At 43.2% G+C, this 22,144-nt stretch overlaps 1 protein-coding gene across 1 annotated transcript in view; it reads right to left on the bottom strand.

The window, feature by feature from the left end:
- LOC134505566 (transmembrane protein 132C-like) overlaps positions 1–22,144 on the bottom strand; it is a 67,251-nt gene that overhangs the window by 28,938 nt on the left and 16,169 nt on the right. Inside the window, exon 2 of the mRNA XM_063315331.1 lies at positions 20,852–20,998. Coding sequence (XP_063171401.1) covers positions 20,852–20,998 — 147 coding nt within the window. The remainder of the gene's footprint in view (positions 1–20,851; positions 20,999–22,144) is intronic.

Below are 22,144 nucleotides of genomic sequence, written 5' to 3' on the forward strand. Positions count from 1 at the left end.
AAGCTGTACCTCTTCTAGCGATTGGCTTGGGGGGGGGGGAGGAAATTAACAGGAGACACCATCATTAATTGATCAATTGTCACCTCTCCCCCATGCATTTGAGCTGTAACCTATATGGATGCATCCATGAAGTCAATGGAACTGAAGGTCAACATGAACGAGACTTCACCTTTACCCCTTAATTTTGCATAATTTCAACTCAATAGGGGTGTGTAACATGTCCCTGGCAATGAGAGATTTCAAAGCTGGCAATAGGTTTTGTTTCTTTCTAACCCAGACTTAAGACCAAACGCTTTGTTCTTACTCCGATTTGACTTCGCAGTAATGCACAGCAATGTGATGTCATCACGAAGCCAAGTTGGAGTGAGGATAATGCATCTTGATCACATTCTGAGGCCGTCCATAAAGTAGGTGGGGGAAGTAGAAAGGAAAAGGCAAATGAGAGGGGGTTCATCGTAATTCCAGAATGACCCCACTTTGCCTGAAAATCTATCATTCAATTCAGTTCATCTCCAGGAATATTTAGGTCTAACAGCACCTAGTTTAGGAGCACAGGAACATCCAAAGTCCTACCTGAGCAGATGGGATACCGGACATAAAAAGTCATCTAGATTCCACAAAATTCAGCCTCCCTCTGTTATCACAGACACTTATTAAATGAGCATTAGTCAGCTAAATGTTAATTGCTTACCAATGCAGCTTACACAGAATAGTTCAGATACTGTACAAAATGGTGGCACTGAAAAATTTTGCTCATCCCTCCTGCTTAGAGGAAAGATGGCACCAAATTCCTTCAACCTTTTGGTTTCCAATCTTTGCACATTTCCTCTTGCTCTCTGTCAATTTCCCTGCCTGTTGGCCTAAAACTTTTACAAAAGGAGCTCAGTGGGTTTTTCGAGATGGAAGCTGCCCTAACTCCTGTGTCATCTCTTTGTTCCTTTGAGAAGCTGCCTCACTCCTTGGCATTCACCTGATGTGCCATTCTCTCACTGCAAATGCTAAAAACAAAGAAGCCAGAGAAAAGCAACACTGTAAGGGCTTTAAAGTTGCAGAAAATGGGTACAATTAAGAAAGACAGTCTCTTTAGGAATGCTCAGAGAAGAATATTTGCTTTAAAAAAAAAAAAAAGCCACTATTTTTACATTTCCCCTTTTCTTGTGGGTGCAGATATGAAATCTGCCAACCAAAAACAAATGAATATCTCTAACGAAGCTGAATCTTCCTCCTGCAAGCTTATGCCACAATCCAGACAGCATCTTCAGATCAGGGTATCCTTTGAAAGCAGGTGATAGGAGAATTCACAACATGGATTCTGGGAAGCTTCCCAGTTGGATGCTTTTGGCTACCCCAGTCAGACTTCTGTGGGTGCCAGTAGCATCTTCAAGAACGGGTCAAAATCTGCAAGCGGGTGGGTGCAGCACTGCAACTGAAGCCCCACCCCACCCCTTTTGTACATGCAGTGACATTGCATGCATGGCCACAAGGGGCAGGCTTCCAATCACAGCATTGCACATACCATTTTACACCCACCGAAGGCCCATGGTGGGCTCCAGAGGCATTGCTGCAAGCATCATTATGCTAGATGCTGGTGTTTTACTTTTTCCCCCAATAATTTTATTAAGAATCAGACTAAACAGGTAAAACTAGTACAAGAACCTAATTAAAAAATACATTTAAAAAATATTAGAGAAGTGCAGGAAAAAAATACCACCCCTCAAAGGAAAAGAATAAGAAGAGACTTCCCCTTCATTCCCAGCAAGTACACTCAACGTTAACAACTTACCACCGTCTCTTGGAATTCAACCAAATCTATCTTCATTCCATACCTCAGCCCATTTTCTATCAACTCATCTCTAAGTCTTCAGCTCTCCTTGTTAATCAGCAAATGCCCAGTAAAAATTAACAAAAATACATAACAACGTAGGTATATAGTCCTTGCTGGTGTTTTACTTTTCAAGAGGCCAGATTCCTGTCCCATTCCTCATACCCTTAAAAAAAAAATGGAAGTGGAGCTGGGTTACCTGTGTCTACTATAATAAAGATTTTAAGGCAGGGCATGCACTTGCTTGGTTTTGCTGCCTTTCAACAATCCAACTGCTAATCCTCTATAGGGAGACATGAAAGAACAGGTTAGGGATAGATAATTGGAGAAAATCTATCTGTGTGGTCACTAGGAGTCGAAAACGACATGATGTCAGGTAATCAATCAATCAGTCAAAACTCCTCTGTAAATTTTATGTTTTAATGGCTGTTGTGAGCAGCCTAGAATCATTATATGAGATAGGCAGCCATAGAAGTCCTGTAAGGAAATTGCACTCCTATCGTAATTGCAATTCTCTCTTCCCCACTCATCGTTGGCGCTGCCCATCTTTAAAAAACTGTATAAAAATAAAATTAATCCAAGACACACCCATCTGAGTATGTCCATCTGGTGCAACGTAACCTATGGCATGTTCTGGAGGCCCTCAGCGACACATCCCGGGTTTTGAAAAGCTGGAGGGGGAAAATGTTTGCAGCCCAGGAAAAGCCGGTTCAGCACCTTGGAGAGTTCCGGCCAGCAGCCTGTCAAGTCCTCTGTTTCAACTCTTGACGTTTTATCCATTTCCACCCTGCTGGTGCCCTGCAATCTTACTGTCACAGTTTCAGATTTATAATACAAAGAGGGATGAGGATCTGCAAATGGATTCTGTCCTTGGAGAAATCAGTCCAAGTGCTGCACCTCCATCTGAGCCAAACTCTGCCCTGCCATGCCTTGATGCTTGATGGGGACGGTCTAACGTCAGGAGTAGAATTATTCATCACTGCACCAAGTGGGGGCAAAGAAGAAGGTAGCGAGCAGTTTGGAGACAGCAAGACATTTCTGTAAGGGAGGGGGGCAAAGTGAATGTGGTTCCTCCCCTCCCAATGGCCTCCAGTTGTCCGCCTCTTCCTTGGTCTTTGCAACGTGGAATCTCACAGGGTAGATGCACCTTGAATCTCTACTGAAATGCAGCATTCTCCTCCTTCTGCTGCACCCATGCTTTTAATTCTTTCCACAGATCAGGGGTGCAAAACCACTTTCAGGTCTCGCCCCAAGTGGGGTTCTCAGGGCCACGCTCCAAAAAGTGGATTCGTAAACTGCCCAGAGTCCCCCTTTTTGGGGGAGATGGACAGTGATAAAATCTGAAAAATAGATAGATAGATAGATAGATAGATAGATAGATAGATAGATAGATGATAGATAGATAGATAGATAGATAGATGATAGATAGATAGATAGATGATAGATAGATAGATAGATAGATAGATAGATAGATAGATAGATAGATAGATAGATAGATAGATAGATAGATAGATAAGCCAGCCAGCCAGCCAGCCAGCCAGCCAGCCAGCCAGCCCAGGCCAAAAAAGTTAAGTAAATGAAATTCCTTCACAATCATACACCATGATTTAATCCACCACTGAAGCAGGAGGTGGGCAAACTCCCATCTTTTCATTTGTTAAGCACAAAAAAGGACTTTGCTGAGACATGTACTGCAAGCTGGAGCATTTCAGGAAGAAAGAATGTCCCTCTCTTTCTCTTTCTCTTTCTCTTTCTCTTTCTCTTTCTCTGTGTGTGTATTTGCCAACACCGTTTTTCCCCCCTTCCCAAAGCAATTTCCACATCCTTCCTACTTACCCATGGAAATAGTATTCTAAACTGAAAGCAGTTGAAGAAAAACCAGTGTATTTTGACCTTGGCACTCTAGAAAATAAGGCACGGTTCACTTAGAACTCTATAATGTGCTTCTAACATACAACAGCAGCCTGGCTGGTGCAAAGATTCTCAGCTTTACCAGCCCCAAACTCAGAATTCCAGTCCCTAATAATAATAAATGCAATATTCTCCAAGCCACTAAATACATTTGAGCTTGAGCTGAGAGCTGGTTCTGAAAGATGGAGGTAAACTGTCAATGAGGGGCAGTGTGGTATAGTAAATACAGAGTTGGACAGGTTCAAACCCATGGTCAGGAATAGTCTCTTGCGAGTTGGTCCAACCTGCCCTGCAAGGTCATTTTAAAGATAAAATAGAAGGGCTGAGCTTGTCATGTCTGACACTGAGTCCTTGGAGGAAAGGTTAGATACAAATCTAATGAATGAGTAAATAAAAGCTATCATTTAGATTTGGCTGCTATGATGTTTCTTGGTTATGCTTGCATTTTAGAAGAAGGGAGGCCAAGGCTGAGCTTTCCCTTAGACCTGCATTGACCAGGGTGGTTCATGGAGAAATGGTTATTTAGGAAAGTTAGATTTACATACCATTCAAAAGAGACAATAGAAAAGCCAAAAGACCAGGACACTCCCTTGCCAGCAATCAACACCCAGATATGCAAAAATCAACACTAGGATCAACACCAGATGAACCATCAAACAGCACAATACACCCTAATCAAGGAACTATTAACTCAGGCAATCAACCAAGCAGCAAACAACAGCCCAATCAAGGAACTCCCAAGGAGAGAACAACACCCCCACCAACACAAGCAGGGAAAGCCACAGTATATAAACTGAGAGCAAGGCCCATTCCCTCTTTGCACTGAAGATGTTGCCTAGTCTGGCAGTGAAACATCTGCAAGAAAACAACAAGGCTCAGAGAGCACCAAGCACTCCACAGTTCAACCCTGAGCTACAAATATTCACTTCGAAAGTTAGAACTATAAGCAAGCCTATCAGCTGCCCAAAGTATGCTTTTAGCTGGCAAACTCCATGAAACCTACCTGTGCTTAGATTTTTTTCACCACAAAATTATTCTTCGCGAGAACACAATGGCCAGCCCAAGAACAGGAAAGGTGACCCTGACTTGGCTTCATGATGGTGCAAGCCAGCCAATAAAATTTGCCTATCTATGAAGCCAAAGAGTAAGGACCATCCTTGCTAGACTCACCTGGTAGTTCTTTGACCAAAACAGAGAATTCATAAGACATTAAGGAAGGATCAGCAACATTAACTGCTCAGAGATGGGCGGTACCAGACATCCTGAAGAGTGAGGTTGAGTGGGCCTTAAGAAGCATTGCTAATAACAAGGCAGCAGGAGACGATGGCATCCCAGCTGAACTGTTCAAAATCTTGCAAGATGATGCTGTCAAGGTAATGCATGCTATATGCCAGCAAATTTGGAAAACATAAGAATGGCCATCAGATTGGAAAAAATCAACTTATATCCCCATACCAAAAAAGGGAAACACTAAAGAATGTTCAAACTATCGAACAGTGGCACTCATTTCACATGCCAGTAAGGTAATGCTCAAGATCCTGCAAGGGAGACTTCAGCCATTCATGGAGCGAGAATTGCCAGATGTACAAGCTGGGTTTAGAAAAGGCAGAGGAACTAGGGACCAAATTGCCAATATCCGATGGATAATGGACAAAGCCAGGGAGTTTCAGAAAAACATCTATTTCTGTTTTATTGACTATTCTAAAGCCTTTGACTGTGTGGACCAGAACAAATTGTGGCAAGTTCTTAGTGGTATGGGGATACCAAATCATCTTGTCTGCCTCCTGAAGAATCTGTATAATGACCAAGTAGCAACAGTAAGAACAGACCACGGAACAACAGACTGGTTTAAGATTGGGAAAGGAGTACGGCAGGGCTGTATACTCTCACCCTACTTATTCAACTTGTATGCAGAACACATCATGCAACAAGCTAGGCTTGAGGAATCCAAGGCTGGAGTTAAAATCTCTGGAAGAAACATTAACAATCTCAGATATGCAGATGATACCACTTTGATGGCTGAAAGTGAAGACGAACTGAGCAGCCTTATGATGAAGGTGAAAGAAGAAAGTGCAAAAGCTGGCTTGCAGCTAAACCTCAAAAAAACCAAGATTATGGCAACCAGCTTGATTGATAACTGGCAGATAGAGGGAGAAAATGTAGAAGCAGTGAAAGACTTTGTATTTCTAGGTGCGAAGATTACTGCAGATGCTGACTGCAGCCAGGAAATCAGAAGACGCTTAATCCTTGGGAGAAGAGCAATGACAAATCTCGATAAAATAGTTAAGAGCAGAGACATCACACTGACAACAAAGGCCCGCATAGTTAAAGCAATGGTGTTCCCGGTAGTAACATATGGCTGCGAGAGCTGGACCATAAGGAAGGCTGAGAGAAGGAAGATCGATGCTTTTGAACTGTGGTGCTGGAGGAAAATCCTGAGAGTGCCTTGGACTGCAAGAAGATCAAGCCAGTCCATCCTCCAGGAAATAAAGCCAGACTGCTCACTTGAGGGAATGATATTAAAGGCCAAACTGAAATACTTTGGCCACATAATGAGAAGACAGGACACCCTGGAGAAGGTGCTGATGTTGGGGAGAGTGGAGGGCAAAAGGAAGAGGGGCCGACCAAGGGCCAGGTGGATGGATGATATTCTAGAGGTGACGGACTCGTCCCTGGGGGAGCTGGGGGTGTTGACGACCGACAGGAAGCTCTGGCGTGGGCTGGTCCATGAAGTCACGAAGAGTCGGAAGCGACTAAACGAATAAACAACAACAAATCTGAGATATAAATAAATAAATATTTTGGTGTGCATCTGCCATCCCTTTGAAGAGGATAAACACATCACTTTCCACTCCTGAGACTCCTCAAGATTGTTAAAATTGAATGCCCGTCTTTGCATTTTGGCTCAGCTCATGGATAAGCAGGCAAAAACAGAGTCAGGGAGACGAATGGATTGCTAGGCCTGTTGTAATGATTTTGCCTACAATATCCCTGCACTGAGCTATAAAAACGCTATATAGGAGAACAAAAGGAACAATATTCCAAACCATGTAAAAATTTTAAGGGCAGCACAGATGCAAGAGAGTACCAGAGGCTAGGATGGATGGAAATTCATCAATTGGAATTTGAATTAACTGTCTGGCTCCCGTTTACTTGTTGACTCTTGAATAGTGCAGGGAGGGACCCACCTCGCTCTGCATCCTCCCAGGTTTATAATTATTGATGCTTCCTTATTTTGCTAGGGAGGACCAAGTTATTTATGACAAGTCAAACAACTGCGAATATTGGAGGTGTAAATGGAATGGTCTCTTTTTCCAGACTCAGCTGAAAATGGCGATTTCAGTGAGGCACTGAGAAAAGACAGGAATGCACAGAGGGTTTAATATAATTCTCTCTCCTCTCCCCACATCTTGGAGTCTTCGTTTCTGATGTTTTTCCTCCAAGGCTTTCAAGCTTTGCTCACTGTAACAGCCGTTGCATATGCTTGGATTAGCAGACTGTCTCTTCCCACCCACCCTTTTTTTCTGAGACTCAGGCTTAGTCTCTGGAAACCTTACAGTTAGGCCACTCTAAGGATCATCCCCATGAAGCTTTCCAGCTCCCAGCTCCATAAACTGGATATGAAAACTGATCCACCCAAATGGGTTCCTCACTACTTTTTTTTAAATTCTCCCATGCAGCTTCCTCAGCATGAAGATGTTCTGAGCAAGGGGCTGGGAGGAGAGGGAGATGTAATCCCAGTTAAACTGGAGGGTACCTTTAACGGTATGTGGGAATGACCTGGGGAGACAGGGGGAAGGTCCACAATTAGGGGAACAGTCAGATAAGAGGCAGCTTAGCCTTAGCCTGCAAAAGGAATGGGGGATGGCAAACATCTCAGAAGGGACCCTCCCTAGTTTCTTGGGCTGTAAAAGTTATGAGGGAGAAATGTACTTTCGGACTTGCCAGATTCTGTTAACGTAACCTCGCAATATTTATTTAGTTAGTTAGTTAGTTATCATATTTGTCACTGCCCATCTCCTCCGACTCTGGGTGGTTTACAATACAGAACAATAGATACACAATAACATTCTAATAAAATCCCTCTAAAACAATTTCTCAACTACCCCAGCTCCTAAAATCCAGATGGCTGTGATCTCCTTCGGTCATTATGTAGGAGGGGCACTTCAAGGCACTAGCCAGCCCCAAATATGGTGATTCTCCTCCCTGCCCCAAGCCTGGTGGCAGAGCCAGGTCTTCAACTTCCTCCGGAAGGCCAGGAGTGATGGGGCTAATCTCACCTCCGGGGACAAGATACTCCAGAGGGCGGGAGCTGCTGCAGAGAAGGCCCACCTCCCGGACCCCGCCAGACAGAATTCTCTTATCGACGGGGTCCATAGCATGCCCTCTCTGCATGACCGGGTGGGGCGGGCTGATGCTACAGGGAAGAGGCGGTCCCTCAGGTAACCCAGTCCCATGCCATGTAGGGCTTTAAAGGTCATAACCAACACCTTGAATTGGACCCGGAAGCAAACTGGTATCCAATGCACAATAAAGTAGAATTGGCTCATCTGGGCATGCTTCCTGTCTGGACTACCTCATAAGGCTGATATCACCAGCGTGACAAACTTTACTCTAGTGGATGGGCCACCTAGTTCCTTTTCACAACCAAATTCAGGGCACTGCATCCTGGAAAGAAAAGTTTTAGTAAACACTGACACTCATCCAGAGCAAAGGCAGGCTATAATCAATGGGCTGAGATTTACAGTCTCTCTTCTCCTCTTCCGAACAGCTCCTGAGAATGGGTGCTGGTGCTGTGGGGGAAAATGGAGGGAGGGAAGAAGCCAAAACGAATTTCAAAGATCAGATCTTTCTCCCTGGGCAAAAAAAAAACACAAAACACTTGAAGCTCCTTGCTGATATCTATCAATACCTTCCTCAATGCACTTCTCCAAAGCTCCACTCTGAACAGTTCCTTGACATTTAAGTCAAAACTAAATTCTGCAGAAGGTCAGAGCAGAAACATGATGGGCTGCTCAGACAACATCAGCTCACAAGCCCTGCCACAAGCACGGGTTGAATGGGAAGATGGATGAACTTTACCTCTACGAGGAGGTAATTCATTTTCCCTTGAAGCACAAGAAACATCATTTTGCTGCTTTTCCTAGAATATTGGTTGGCTTTTCCTAGCCTATTGATCAGCTGTCACATCCTTCCCACCCTCCCCCAGCCAAGGTTCTTTAAAAGCAAGAGCCTGGCTACATAATCCAGTATTCTATTTCCAATCTCAGCTACCTGATTCCCTCTAGGCAGGAGCCATGTAAGTAGACATCTGGGAAATATGACCACTGTGGCACCAGTTTAGGGGAGGGTTTCTTTGGAGGCACAAACTGTTTGGGGGCAGCTGCATTCAGGCATGCCCCCAAGCTAGATTATGATTTTTGTTTTGACTGAGCCATGGATGGGAACAAGGGCATTCTGGATTTTTTCCCCCCCCAAACCATGGTTAAGACATACAATGGCTCAATTGGGTGTCCAGACCAAGGAAGTGTCCCAGGTAAGGGAAGATGGCCTTTGTTTGTTAAAAGCTTTTAAACAGAGGAGCTATTTATCAAGAATGCAGTAGACTGAGATGGTCTCCAAAATTCCTCTCCATTTTAGAATTCCATGGTAGGAGAGGCCATTTTGAATGGAGGAGCTGTTTGATAGCCTGGGATGAATTGCGATGAACGTAAGGAGATCCTTCATTTCTGGGTTAGGCGGTTTTGAAAGCACAAGTGAAAGCAACATTGGTAAGGGTAAATAGGTTTTAATCTGGAGGAAAATAGTTCATGGAACTTCATATAATACGTGCATCGACTTAATCTGCGAGAAGCCAGCATGCTCCATCCTGAAAGACAGGCTGGTCTTCAGCTTTGTACAAATGAATTGGTGTGGCAACTGATTTCTTAGAAGTAGAGGTTGGTGTGACTTCATAATTTTACTTCACTCAAAACTTCCCTGAAGCAAAGCACTCCCTCAAAGGGCACCCCACCTCTCAAAAACATAATCAGTTCTTGAACAAAGGCTTATACTTGGCCACCATCTTTCTCCCCCATCATTGATTTCTTTTATGCTTCTCAGAAGACTCTGACAGTTGAAGAACTGACTCCTCCGAGAAATATTTTATTTTCCTAATGATTGGCTTGAGGTATCAACTCTATGCTCCAGAAGACAAATGCACAGCTAAGCTATGGAGCTAGGTTTGACCCCTGCAATGTGACACTGTGAGGCTGCCATCCTGGGAGGCTTGGTAGCACCAGCAAAAGTGAGAGGATCCATCTGTATGTGCCACTCAAAGTGCCTTCTTCCTCTTGGGACAACCTGCTTCTCTAATCTATAGAGAATATGGCCTTTTCACCAGCATTAAATTCAGCTACCAGACCAACTAGTTTTGGTAGAACTGAGCACTTCTTGACTTCCATCTTGGATATCAAAAAGTCTTGGTCCTATGTGGTGATTTATCAGAGTAAGATCATCATCATCATCATCATCATCATCATCATCAAAAAAGATAAGGGAATAAAGTCTCCCTGTTCTCCAAAATTTAGAGATGCATTTGATGTTCCTATCCACATCCAATTTTTATGATCTGGGGCCGCATGTGATGTTTTCCATCGGCAGCAGCTGGGTAAGCAATTCTCATCTTAACTGGAGGACAATGAAAAATTAATCTCAGCTGAATGTAACTAAGTTTTTCAGAGAAACAGCAAAACTACTTAGGCATTATCCCTTTCAGCAGATGTTTGCTGACTGCTTTCATTTACAAAAGTACCTGTCATGTTTTACTGTTTCCTTGAGGAAAATTACACAGACACACACACACACACACACATCCACGTACAATCTGTTGGAATTAATAAAATGTTCCCCGTAGAAGGAAGATTTTTAAAAAAGCCTTTCGACCTGCAGTTCTAAAGCTTATTTGAAATGATTGAAAAACAACAAATGGGAGATACCTTACCTTCTTCTCTTGATTAGGCTTCAATACCCTTAACTACAAAAGACTACCGAATCTTCTTGCATAATCATCTCTCTTTCCCTCCCCTGCGAACATCTGTTTCGGCTTTTGGAGAAGCCGAGGTGATACATCTCATGACTGAGAACTTGGGTCTCTACCAGGAGGGAAAGCACCGTGAAGAAAATGACGGGGAACTCAAATCAAGGTATCACTTGATACCGTGGAAGTATCTTTTCTCTCTTTTCTTAACCCAGATTCGCACTCTCTCTCGCTCTCTCTCCCTGGATGTCTTAACTGTGATTTTAAAGAATGTTATTCACCTTCCTTTCAGACAACTTTAGATTTTTTCCTTCTAATACTACACCTTCAGCCACATGCCTGATTTACATCTTAGTTGACTCTATTTTTTTAAATGTATGGTTTTCTTTCAGCCCCATCATTTTCTTCAAGGGGGTTAAAAAAAGTAAGGATGGCAACCGCCACCTCATGACTGAAGCCCCACCCCTTTTTCATGTCATGGCTGCCATCTTAATTTTTTTTGACCCGCCCCCAGATCCCTTTGATTTTGAGGGGATGCCTCAATTTTGAAACTCATAGCTTCCAATCATTTCTGCCCTCCAGACAGTTCCACTTTTTAAAAATCCACATGCCTTTCATATGGCTGTCTACAGTAAATGTAGATAATTCATACACTTCCTCTTTCTCCCTAGTATTTTTCTATTCTCTCTCTGCATCAGCCTTTCTGTTGAATTTGTCTACATCTTTCTGGCAGCATGGCATTGCTACTAATTCTGTGTTTTTATATTGTACTGCACCATCTTTTTTTTTAAAGGTATTTGTGAAATAATAACAGTGACAAAAGCATCAACAATATAGATATAATGTCTTGAAAAATGCCTTGTGGGTGTGAAAATCCATATCCCCTCCCCAGACTTGTTACATCCTGTTTTTTTCACAAAATAATCAAAAAACCCCAGAGCAGCTTGCAATCATAAAATATACATACAATCAATCCAAACCCAGTGCAATAAACAAGCATCAAGAAATATCAGCATCATAAAATTTAAAAAATTGCTCAAAATAGCAAAACGCTCTTAAAAAGACACCAGTCAAAATGAGAGGAACATTACCTTAACTTAGCCACAACAAAAAGAGAACACATTTTTTTAATTGCAGAAGGAGTCATGGTTTAGCAGCCTCAATCCATAATGTATCAGGGTGTGTGGACTCTTAAGGGGAAGCCATTCCACATGGGAGGTAGAAACAACATTTTTGCTTCTTCCTTATTTCCTGTTTCTGAATTACTCACAAAGCTGATCCAAGCCAGCCAGGGATCCAATCCTAGTCAATCAGGGATCACAAAGTCAAAAGCAGAGATGGGGGGTTGTCAAAAAATAAGCAAAGCCAAATTTGAGTGAGGACAAGCGAACATAAGCAGGTCATCCTTTTCACCAGGGTGTTGACAAATATACCAGAAAAGGGACATGCTTCTGGGCTGGAGGTCCACCCCATTCCATAAACCAGCGTGCAATGTCAACTGAGCTTCTAGCTTAAAGTGCTGTCTATAATTGCTCAAGGTCTTGTCCTCTTCTAAAATGAAGATAATCAGTCAAAAGGTCCTTGTGAATCCACCATGGGAGCCACTTCTCAAACTCACACAATGGCAAGCAGTTGATGGGATGATACAGCAACTCATGCTGAAGGATTAACCCACCCACCCCCACAAAACCAATAATCAGAATCTTGACATGTTTTCTAACAAGAAAAACTTTCTGCTTACAGGAGAAATAATTCCCGTGGGGCGAGAGATTTTTGACAAACGGCCTTCACTTGTCAGAAACATACAAATCTATAGTTGCAGTCCATGGATTTTATCATGTGAATTTTAATGGCTTTGGTATGTCCTGTCCTTCAAAAGGCTGTCAGGTCAGACAATGTATTTAAACTTGGGGGAAAGAAAGCAATTCAGTATATAGGGAGCACCGTGTCAGCATCCCTGAGTCAGGACCTAAATGTGTATTTTTTTTCTGCTTGATTGTTTGTCTGGTGTTAATCCCTGCTTATCTGGGTGTTGGCTTCTGGAGAGGATCTGTTCTGGTCTTTTGGTTTCCTTCTTAGCTTTTCATTGTCTCTTTCGAATGGTCTGTAAATGTAGTTTATCTCTACTTGTCTGTTGATGGCTGATTTGTCTGAGTGCCAGGCTTCCAGGAATTCCCTAGTGTTTTTGGATTTGGCTGGGTCTAGGATGCTCACAGCTTCCCAGCTGAAAATTGAGTCTGTCCATGTGTTGTGAGATTAAGTTTTCATCATGTCTTTTGACTGCTAGTTGGAGTTCATGGATGCGCTCTGCTATCTCCTGCCTGTCTGTCCTATACAGTAGCTGTTACAGTCCTTACACTGTACGTTATAAATGACTGATATTTGGTGCTCATGACTGTAAGATGCAGCCATGATCACTACCTTGGATGGTTTTAAACAAGGGTTTAAATGAGGGTGATCAGTCCATCAACCAAGGCTGGTCAAATTCATTCAAGGGAACAGTCATCATGCCTCAATTCAGTTTATGCTCTGCATTCCCAGGCTTAAACTTCAGCTTCATACTGGGAAGGTTGGGAAAGATTCCAATCTAAAAACATGGGAACCACTACAAGGGACTAGACAATTCCAGGCTAAGATGGAGCCATGACTTGTGTCCTTTGGTGAGGAGTTGTAGCCCAGTGGCAAAGGACAGAAGATCCAAGGTTCAATCCATATTTCCAAGTAGGGTTGAAACCATTCCTACAACCAGTCAGTCTTGACATTACTAGGCTGGCATGGAGAAGCTCCCTATGTTTCCATATGAAGGCCTCGTCTACACCTGAATGATAGATTGCATAAAGCAAGTCCTACACTCAACCCCAGGATCTCTATGCAAGCTAAAAAGGGCTATGTGGACTGATTATGGAAACTGTAATTATGCACAGCTAGAGAAACAAGCTTGGGTTAAAGTCAGTCTGATGCCTTAAAAAGGAGTGTTTTCTAAGTCAAAGTGAAATAAAACACCAGCACCATCTTCTGGCAGACAGTATAATGCAAGAACTAAGCCCTAGGAACTCTTGACATGTTTCAAACACAGAAGTGAGATATTCAGTGGTTTCTTACAGACATCTCAGTCCTTCAGTTTGAGGTGAGGGTGGAGGAGAAAGAGCAATCTTGCTCCACAGCTGGAGATACTTCCACAGGCAGGGGACAAGGCTGCTGTGAACACCTCGCAGGGAAGGCCATTATGAATTTAGAAACCCTTTTTAGTTTACTTTCACCAAAGCCAGTTACCTTTCAGAAGCCTTCAAGTAGCACATGAAAGGAGCCGCCCTTGATGTTCTCCAGTGAAACTATTTCCAGTGATAGATTTCTTTTAGGCCCAAATAGAGAGATAAGCAAAGGTATGGCCCAATTCTCATGCAAGCTTTGAAATACATGCTGTTCCAACTTAAGAAGGAAATTTGCTCCATGGTGCTATGATGTCAAGATGTCCAACTGATGCTGACGTTGAAGCAAGAGTTTATGAAGCTCGCGTGGGACTATTAATTTCTTCCTAGCTTCAGAATTAAAGCTGTGATGGACGAACTGCCTACACCACTTGTTTAGCTTTGATTCTTCATCTTGGATATGTTTGTGTGAGTGGGTCTATCTGTCTGTCATTTGGCATATCTCACAACCTAAAGTTCAAAATATTCAGTGAGGGCCATCAACAACACTTCTTAATACCATATGTTGAGGAAGATTCTCAGTCATCCAGGTGGAATTGCCTGTAGGTTGAGTCATGGCAACTGGATTTCTTTCTTTTTGGCTGAAACGTTTCACTGCTTCTCCAAGCAGCTTCTTCAGTCTGGGCAAAGGTTGGTGAGGGGACCCCATATATGTCTTCCAGGGTGGCTGCATTGTCCCTCCACCTGAATGGCTTGTTGATTGTGCCACACCTCCATGGCAATCCACACCTCCATGTAACAATCAACAAGCCATTCAGGGGTAGGGACAATGCAGCCACCCTGGAAGACATATATGGGGTCCCCTCACCAACCTTTGCCCAGACTTGGACAAGCAGTGAAACGTTTCAACCAAAAAAGAAAGAAATCCAGTTGCCATAACACTTCTTAATACCATCTTCAGTATCAAACCGTACAAGTGGTGGATGTAAATTTATAGCAAAACCGAAATTTGGCTCTTTTTCTTATTCTCTTTACTCTAGTCCAGCCTTTCTCAACCTTTTGACCCTGGAGGAATCCTTGAAATATTTTTCAGGCCTCAGGGAACCCCTGCACGTTCAGGCTCAAATATAAGCAGGAAGTTACAAAATTATTATATTGGTTTCATGCATATGTCTGTATATATGCATTAGCAGTGTTCTTAAACTAAAAATAAAGAATGAAACTTACCTCTTTCGTATGAAGTTGCCTGAACTTGAAATAATTTTTAAAATAAATCATGATCTCTCCGGGAACCCCTAGTGACCTCTCACGGAAGCTGAGGGATCCGTGGAACCCTGGTTGAGAAACCCTGCTCCAAACGTCACGTGGACCCAACTTACCAACTCAGTGAATGACCGTGTGACCTGAATAAGACGGCAATGGGCTGCCTTCACTGATCTTTGTTGAATAAACCACAGTTGGTTGGCTTCCACAGAACAGCAGACTATGGGTTATGAACTACAGGGAATGGGGTTGACTCAACAAGCTAAACTAAAGCTGCACAATATTTAGATAATGCAGGGATTCTGCAGCCGCATTCAGACAAACATTTAACCCGGTTATCAAATAACCCACGTACTGGTTTTGTACAATACAATAAATAATAAAAAGGACTGGCTTGGCATAGTATGTTCACACACACACACACACACACACCGACATCTAACCAAGGTAAATAAGTGCTACATACTACAGCAATTGCAGCTGCCAGAACTTTGAGTGTGGCATATGATGGACCAATCCAGCCAATTGTTCTGTTAACTGCTCAATACATCACAATTTGGAAATAAGTATTTGTAATCTTAAGGAGAACGATGACATTTTAAACATCCACACTCAGTCCTTCTGTGCGAAAAAGAAAAGACTTTTGTACAGGCAGAGGTGATGAATTAGGGATGATTTCACTAAAAGAACTCAGAAAGTGAGACCAGAAATGAGCAAAACTGCCCATAACTAAAGGTGCCTTCAAAAATACTTGCTGTTGGGTTCATTTTTCAGCTAATGCTATTTTCCATCCTGTTAAAGACCATCGAGCCTAAGAAAAGAGTGCTTTAGTTTAATACTGTTTTGCTGTAGTAAATTTGGCTGCAAGCAACCAACGCTTGTTGCATTTCTTGTGATGCACCATTTTGAAAGTTGTGGGGGGGTGGGGGAATCACAATAGAGCCATACTGGAATTAATTACAAGTGTGACGTATGGAGCTATTCTGTGCTTCTTAATGTGGTTTACTTTTTCCTTCTCTTTCCTTACATTATAGGACCTTTGTCACTTGATTATCCTATATTAGATCCTATTATACTAATTGTTTTTCTTATAAAAAATTCCCTTCTCACCCCTATGGGTGGTATGTGTCATCGGCAACCTCGGGGCCTCCTCCAGAGGCCTGGGAGTTTGAGGGTTCTGCGCAGGATCTGAGCTGTTCCTGGCATTGCACTCTTCTGGACAGAGAGCTCTGATGCTGCTCCTGGGATCTGTTGGAGCCACTCTCCCAGCTTGGGAGTCTCAGCCCCAAGTGCCCCTACCACTGCTGGGACCACTTTGGCCTTCACATTCTGCATCTTCTCTAGTTCCTCCTTCAGGTCCTGGTCCTTCTCCAGCTTCTCATCCCCGTTCCTCCTGATGTTGCTGTCACCTGGCACCACTACATCCATCACCACCACTGTCTTCTGGTTCTTGTCTATTACTACGATGTCCAGTTGACTGGCCAGTACTTGCCTGTCTGTCTGGATCTGGAAGTCCCACATCATCTTAGCTCTCTCTCTATAAGTACTATCAGCTATTGTATTGTATCTGGCCTTAGGGCTGTAATAAACTGATTGATTCAGTGATTGATTGATGTCAGAGCCCTAGAAATCTTAGGACTCCTCTTGCAGGAATGTTATCAATGGAAAGTTATGAAGTCAGTTCATCAGGTGGACTTCCCCTGTGTGAGGCTATAAATAGGAAACGCTTGACGCAATGCCTGGGAGATACTTGAGAGGTCACCCTAACAACCTTCAACAAATTGAAACCGGCTAAGCAAATGGATCACTAATCAAATCAATTTCCTCCTGGAAAATTGATTTGGAATTGAAAGGGAAAGATGAGTCGAGCGTGATTGGTATTGTTAAGCCAGAACATCAAATTGATGAATAGCAGCCATTATGTTGCACTGTACAAGACAGAAGGTTGCAAGTGGAGGGATTGCCTGCCCAAGTGATTGGAGTTAACAAGGGTAAGATATAGGCCACAGGGGAGAGAAAGTGAAGGATCTGGAAGGATTCAAAAGACCTGGCTGATGGCCAATCCTTGATCTGAAACTTGAAAAAAAGCTGGAAAATCTAACCCCAAGGGCCATGTTAATATTACTGCATATCGGATGATGGGATACTATCTACCCCCCATATCATTGTGGCCACCATTTTGACTTTGTTTAACCACGCCCTACGATGCCCCTACTCTTCCTCTTTTCTAGTTTGCAAGTCTACTATAAAACAATCATATTACAGGTATGTTTGACCAGCCTGTTAGAACGATTTCTAAGAGGCTGAATTCAGCCAAATGGAAGACGACCCTCATTTAAGATGATTCCTGAGAAGGAAGATTGGACCCGCAACCATGATCCGCGTTGTTAAACCCCTCTATGACATTCTATAAGAAGATTCAGCAAAAGCAAAAGTTTGCAGGCTGCGCAACTCAACCTAGACTACACACAAATCTCTCCTGCCATTTTGAATCCCCAGCTAGTAATAACCTGAATGCTGATAGGCTGGAAAGTTAGCAATGATTTTTTTTTTTTTGTCAACAGAGCATTGTCTGGAGAAGTTTGAGAACTGCTGCTTGCAGAATACTAATGGGGTTTTTATTCACTTTATTTTAAAGATGTTAGATCAGGGATTTCTGTCTCTTTGTCCCTCCCTTCCTTCCATGCTTTATTGCCTGGATGATTTATTCTTCTCAGCATTATCAAAAGCCAAGGAAGGGATTTCTATAGCTGAAGTCAGCTGTTCATGAATTCCAGCAGATGTTCCTATTTCCATGGTACTTTGGGCCTACAGGGTACGGGGTAGGGAGAGAATTGTGGCTCACCTCTGTTATGCATCATTTTATCTTTTTAAGTCACAAGCATTTCTCTCCCCAGAATGATCAAGCTTGGCCACTAAAATAGCAAAAGGTAAATCGGTGGAATGGGGGTGGGGGGTGGGGGAATAACAACATTTTGTGGGTCGTCGTGTTTTAAAAAGGAACAGGGCAAGAGCAGGGCTGCAGAATGTTTTAAACAGATAACTTCATTACTTCTGGCCAGCCCAGGGAAAGTGGAAGGTTACAGAAAGAGCAGGGAACCGGTGACAGTGAAAAATTGGATTTTATGCCAGCCCACCCAGCCAAATTTCTGAGGCTGCTGGATCAATTGGTGCGCTCACAGTGAAGTTTGTGCTTCATTGCTGGAATTTATCCAACGTTGTTCAAGGTGGCGTGATGAATTCAGCAGCGTTTAGCCTTCAGCTCCTCCAGTTGGATTGTCAAGTCTTGCACTGGGGTGCTCTTTATTTGAGATCCTCTTAGATTCCTCTCCCATCTGCAGGCTGTCTGCAGTTCCTCCTGTTTCTTTTCCAGCCTCCCCAAAATGTCTTACACTGATAAGAGTGCCTAGCACCATTGCAAGCTCTCAGCTGCAGGAATCTGGGAATCTGTGTCCCCGTATTGCAGTTTGGAATAAATAATTCTGTGAAACCACTTTGGAAAAAAGAGAAAGGAGAGAGGCCAAAAACAGTTGGAGGATGGTGGTGATGCAGAATGATCCCATTAACAGAATGTAGACTGTGGCCAAATTAAATTAGTTTAATAAAATAACTGTTCTGTGCAGATAGGGCTGTGAAGAACACTTCGTAATGTTCTGAAGGCCTGCCTTGTGGCATATGTTATGAGGAAGGAAGGAAGGAAGGAAGGAAGGAAGGAAGGAAGGAAGGAAGGAAGGAAGGAAGGAAGGAAGGAAGGAAGGAAGGAAAAGTTCCAGACGAGGATGGAGTAGAATAATCTGGGAATGATCCTGTGTTGATAGAAATGAGTCTGTTTAATGTGGAGAAAAACAACAGCATGGGAATAGTCTTTCAATTTCAAAAGAGTGATTATGTAGACAGTGAAATGGACTTCTTCTCTCTTGTTCCAGAGAAGAAGCCAAACAGTTTGGCCAAAACTTAGGAGAAACATTCCATTGGTAAACGATGTTCCATGCTTGAACAATCTTTCTTGGAAGTTATGTGCTTTTCATTGCAGGAGGTGAACCAGAGGATGGGTGGCCATCTGGCAAAGCCTGAAGTGACCACATGCAGCCATAGCTACTGGCCCCAAGATTGTAGGACCCAAGGTCCAGGGAACGCAGTAGACATCCTTCTTTAAAAATGTCCTTCTTTAAAGCCTGAAGTCAAAAACCCTCAACCAGATACCCCTTCATGGCATTTCCAAACCCAAAAGCCAAATGTAAGTAAAATGAGAACTGGGCAATGTCAGAAAGTGAGGATACAGCAGATGGTGGAAAACACAACATGCTCATGATGGCCATGCGCTTATGAGTCTATGAGATCATAAATGGGATTGGAAGTCACTGCCCAGGAGACTACAAAAGAATAACTTCCTGTATTCTGAGTTCCCTTTAGGAAGATCTTGCTTTGCTTCCTACCATCTGCACTCGACCCATCTAGGACTGAATTGGTGGCCTTCCACAGGAAAAATGCTACAAGAGTTTTGCACACCAGCTTTCCACTCACATCATTTCACACTACACTGTAAATAAATGGATCATTGCTTTAGTGCAGTAGGTGGAAGACCGCGCCCGTTCAGACAACAGCAAAATGAAAGAGGATTAAGGTTTCCATCTGAACATGTTTCCCTAATGTGCTGATCCATCTGTTTCTTTCTTCGCTGTGCATGGGAAAACAGGGGACGTTCCTTCCGTGGCACATCGCACAGTTCCCAATGCCATGCCATGCTTATGGCTGATGAGCAAACACACCCCATTAGAGAAAGAGTTCATTGGCCGGGTGATGGACCAAGGGCTAAGGAAGATGTCTCCTTCCATAAAGGGGAGGTTGAGCAGCTAAGCCAACTGAGCTGCTTTTCTGCACAACAATTTGAAAAAGGAGCCTCTTCTGTGTTATAAAGGACAACCTCTACTACAGAGAGAGTTACCTGTTTCAGGATCTCAAGCTATGAAGATCTGTTGCCTTCATCTGTCTAGCAAATGTAGTGCTCAGAGCAATTAGAAACCAGAACCAATTTGCTCGAAAGGATGGTGGACTGTTCTTCACTGGAGGTCTTCTGCTCAAAAGCTCGGAACAAGCAGAGGCAAGATCAAAGGATCTCACTTTGCCTGCAGAGACCCATTGCATCTTTCCAGTGATCCCCTATCAAAGCAACATCAGAAAGGAGAAACAAGGCCGGTTGTTTCTCTAGAAGCCCCGATGTATTTAGAATATGTGACTCTTCATCAAAGAAAAAAGAAGCTCAGTTGGACAAAGCACCTTGTTTCTCACCATAAAGGGGCAAATCACAAGAAATTATGGAGCAAAGCCACAAACTATCCCAGCAAAGCTCACATTTGGAATCCTTCAGATATGCCGCCTCTGAGGTTCTATTAGAACACACAAGGTCCATCTGCATGGGCTTCTGATTCTCGAGGGGAAGCAGGAAAACTGATTCTTGAAAGCTCACAATCAGGACATGTGAATGCTCCCTCCCTCCATTATAGAGTCCCCTTTTGGGAGAGATGGGCGGTGACAGAAATTTGAAGAATAGATAAATGAAATAAATAAATTATTTTACTACAGCAATGGTTCACCTCAGGGAAGATGTTCTTCACGTCTTCGCGTGAATTGCAGTAAGTTAGAGAGAACAGGAATGCTCAATGTTCTGGAGCACTGGATGGCACTTACCTGCTCCGTGAATTTGGTGTGATTCTTTGACACATCACGGTAATAGTTGAATGCTTCCCACCGTTACTGACCTCCTGCATCACGTCCCACTGCCGCGGATCAGTGACTTTGGCACTCAGGATATTTACGCCTTTTTTCACTTTTGCCCTGTTGGAAGGAAAGTTGCAAAAAAATAAGACAAAGGAGGACGGTAATTCTTATGGGCACATGTCTGTCCATACCTCTGCCCATAGAGACTCTCCTCTGCTTAATTCAACTAGAGAATGCTTCTTTCTGGAACGATAATGGCTGTTCCCACAGCCAAAGAACTTTCTGAGATTTTTTTTGTCTCATTCCCTGGCTGCTTGAGAATTTCTTTCACCTTTCTCTAGGGGGCACCCATGAGCTTGATTTTTTTATTTTATTTTATTACCTGCCCAGCACTTTGTAGCCCCACAAGCTGCCTTTTCCCCCCTAAGCTGGAAAAACCTACCAGAAATCTTTCTCCCTTGGTTCTGAATCAAACCATAAGAAGCCAGGGAGAACACAGACTCCCGAAAAGATTACTGCACAATGAAAGGTGGTGCATTTCCTGGCGGGGTTGTGGGACCACAGAACCTTTAAGAACAGCACCTGTTGGTGGCTTAGAAAATAAAATTACAGGTAGCCTTTGCTTAACTACCATAATTGGGACCAGAATTTTGGTTGCTAAGCGAAGCGGTCATGAAGTGAATCTGATCCGATTTTACAACCTTTTTTAAGGTGGTTGTTAAGCGAATCACCATGGGTGTCAAGTGAGCCATGCAGTTGTTAAGTGAATCATGGGATTCCCCACTGATTTTGCTTGCTAGAAGCCGGCAGGGAAGGTAAAAAATGTCAATCACATGATCACGGGATGCTGCAACAATCATAAATGCGAACCAGTTGCCAAGCACCCAAATCGTGATCACGTGACCACGAGGATGCTGTGGCAGTCATAAGTGCAAGGTCCGTTTTAAGTCGGTTTTCTAAGCACCGTGTAAGTCTGAACTGTCACTAAAAAATGGTTGTTAAGTGAGGACTAGCTGTAGAGAGCAGAGGAACCCAGAGGAACAGACTGCTAAAAAGGCCAGCAATAAAGGACACTTGATTGCCCCTTGCAGGCAGATTCATGACAGCTGGAATGTGGGCTAACATTTCCTGGAGAGGCAGAACACTCTCCTTCCAATGGACGTGGCAGAGATGTGAGATAGGTTAGGCTTATGGCTTGTTGGCCTTGTTTTTTGTTTCTTTTTGTCTTGCACCAAGGTCAGGAGGACATTCTAGGCCTGGAGG

Source organism: Candoia aspera, chromosome 15 (genome assembly GCF_035149785.1).
Source record: "Candoia aspera isolate rCanAsp1 chromosome 15, rCanAsp1.hap2, whole genome shotgun sequence".
Taxonomy (NCBI): domain Eukaryota; kingdom Metazoa; phylum Chordata; class Lepidosauria; order Squamata; family Boidae; genus Candoia; species Candoia aspera.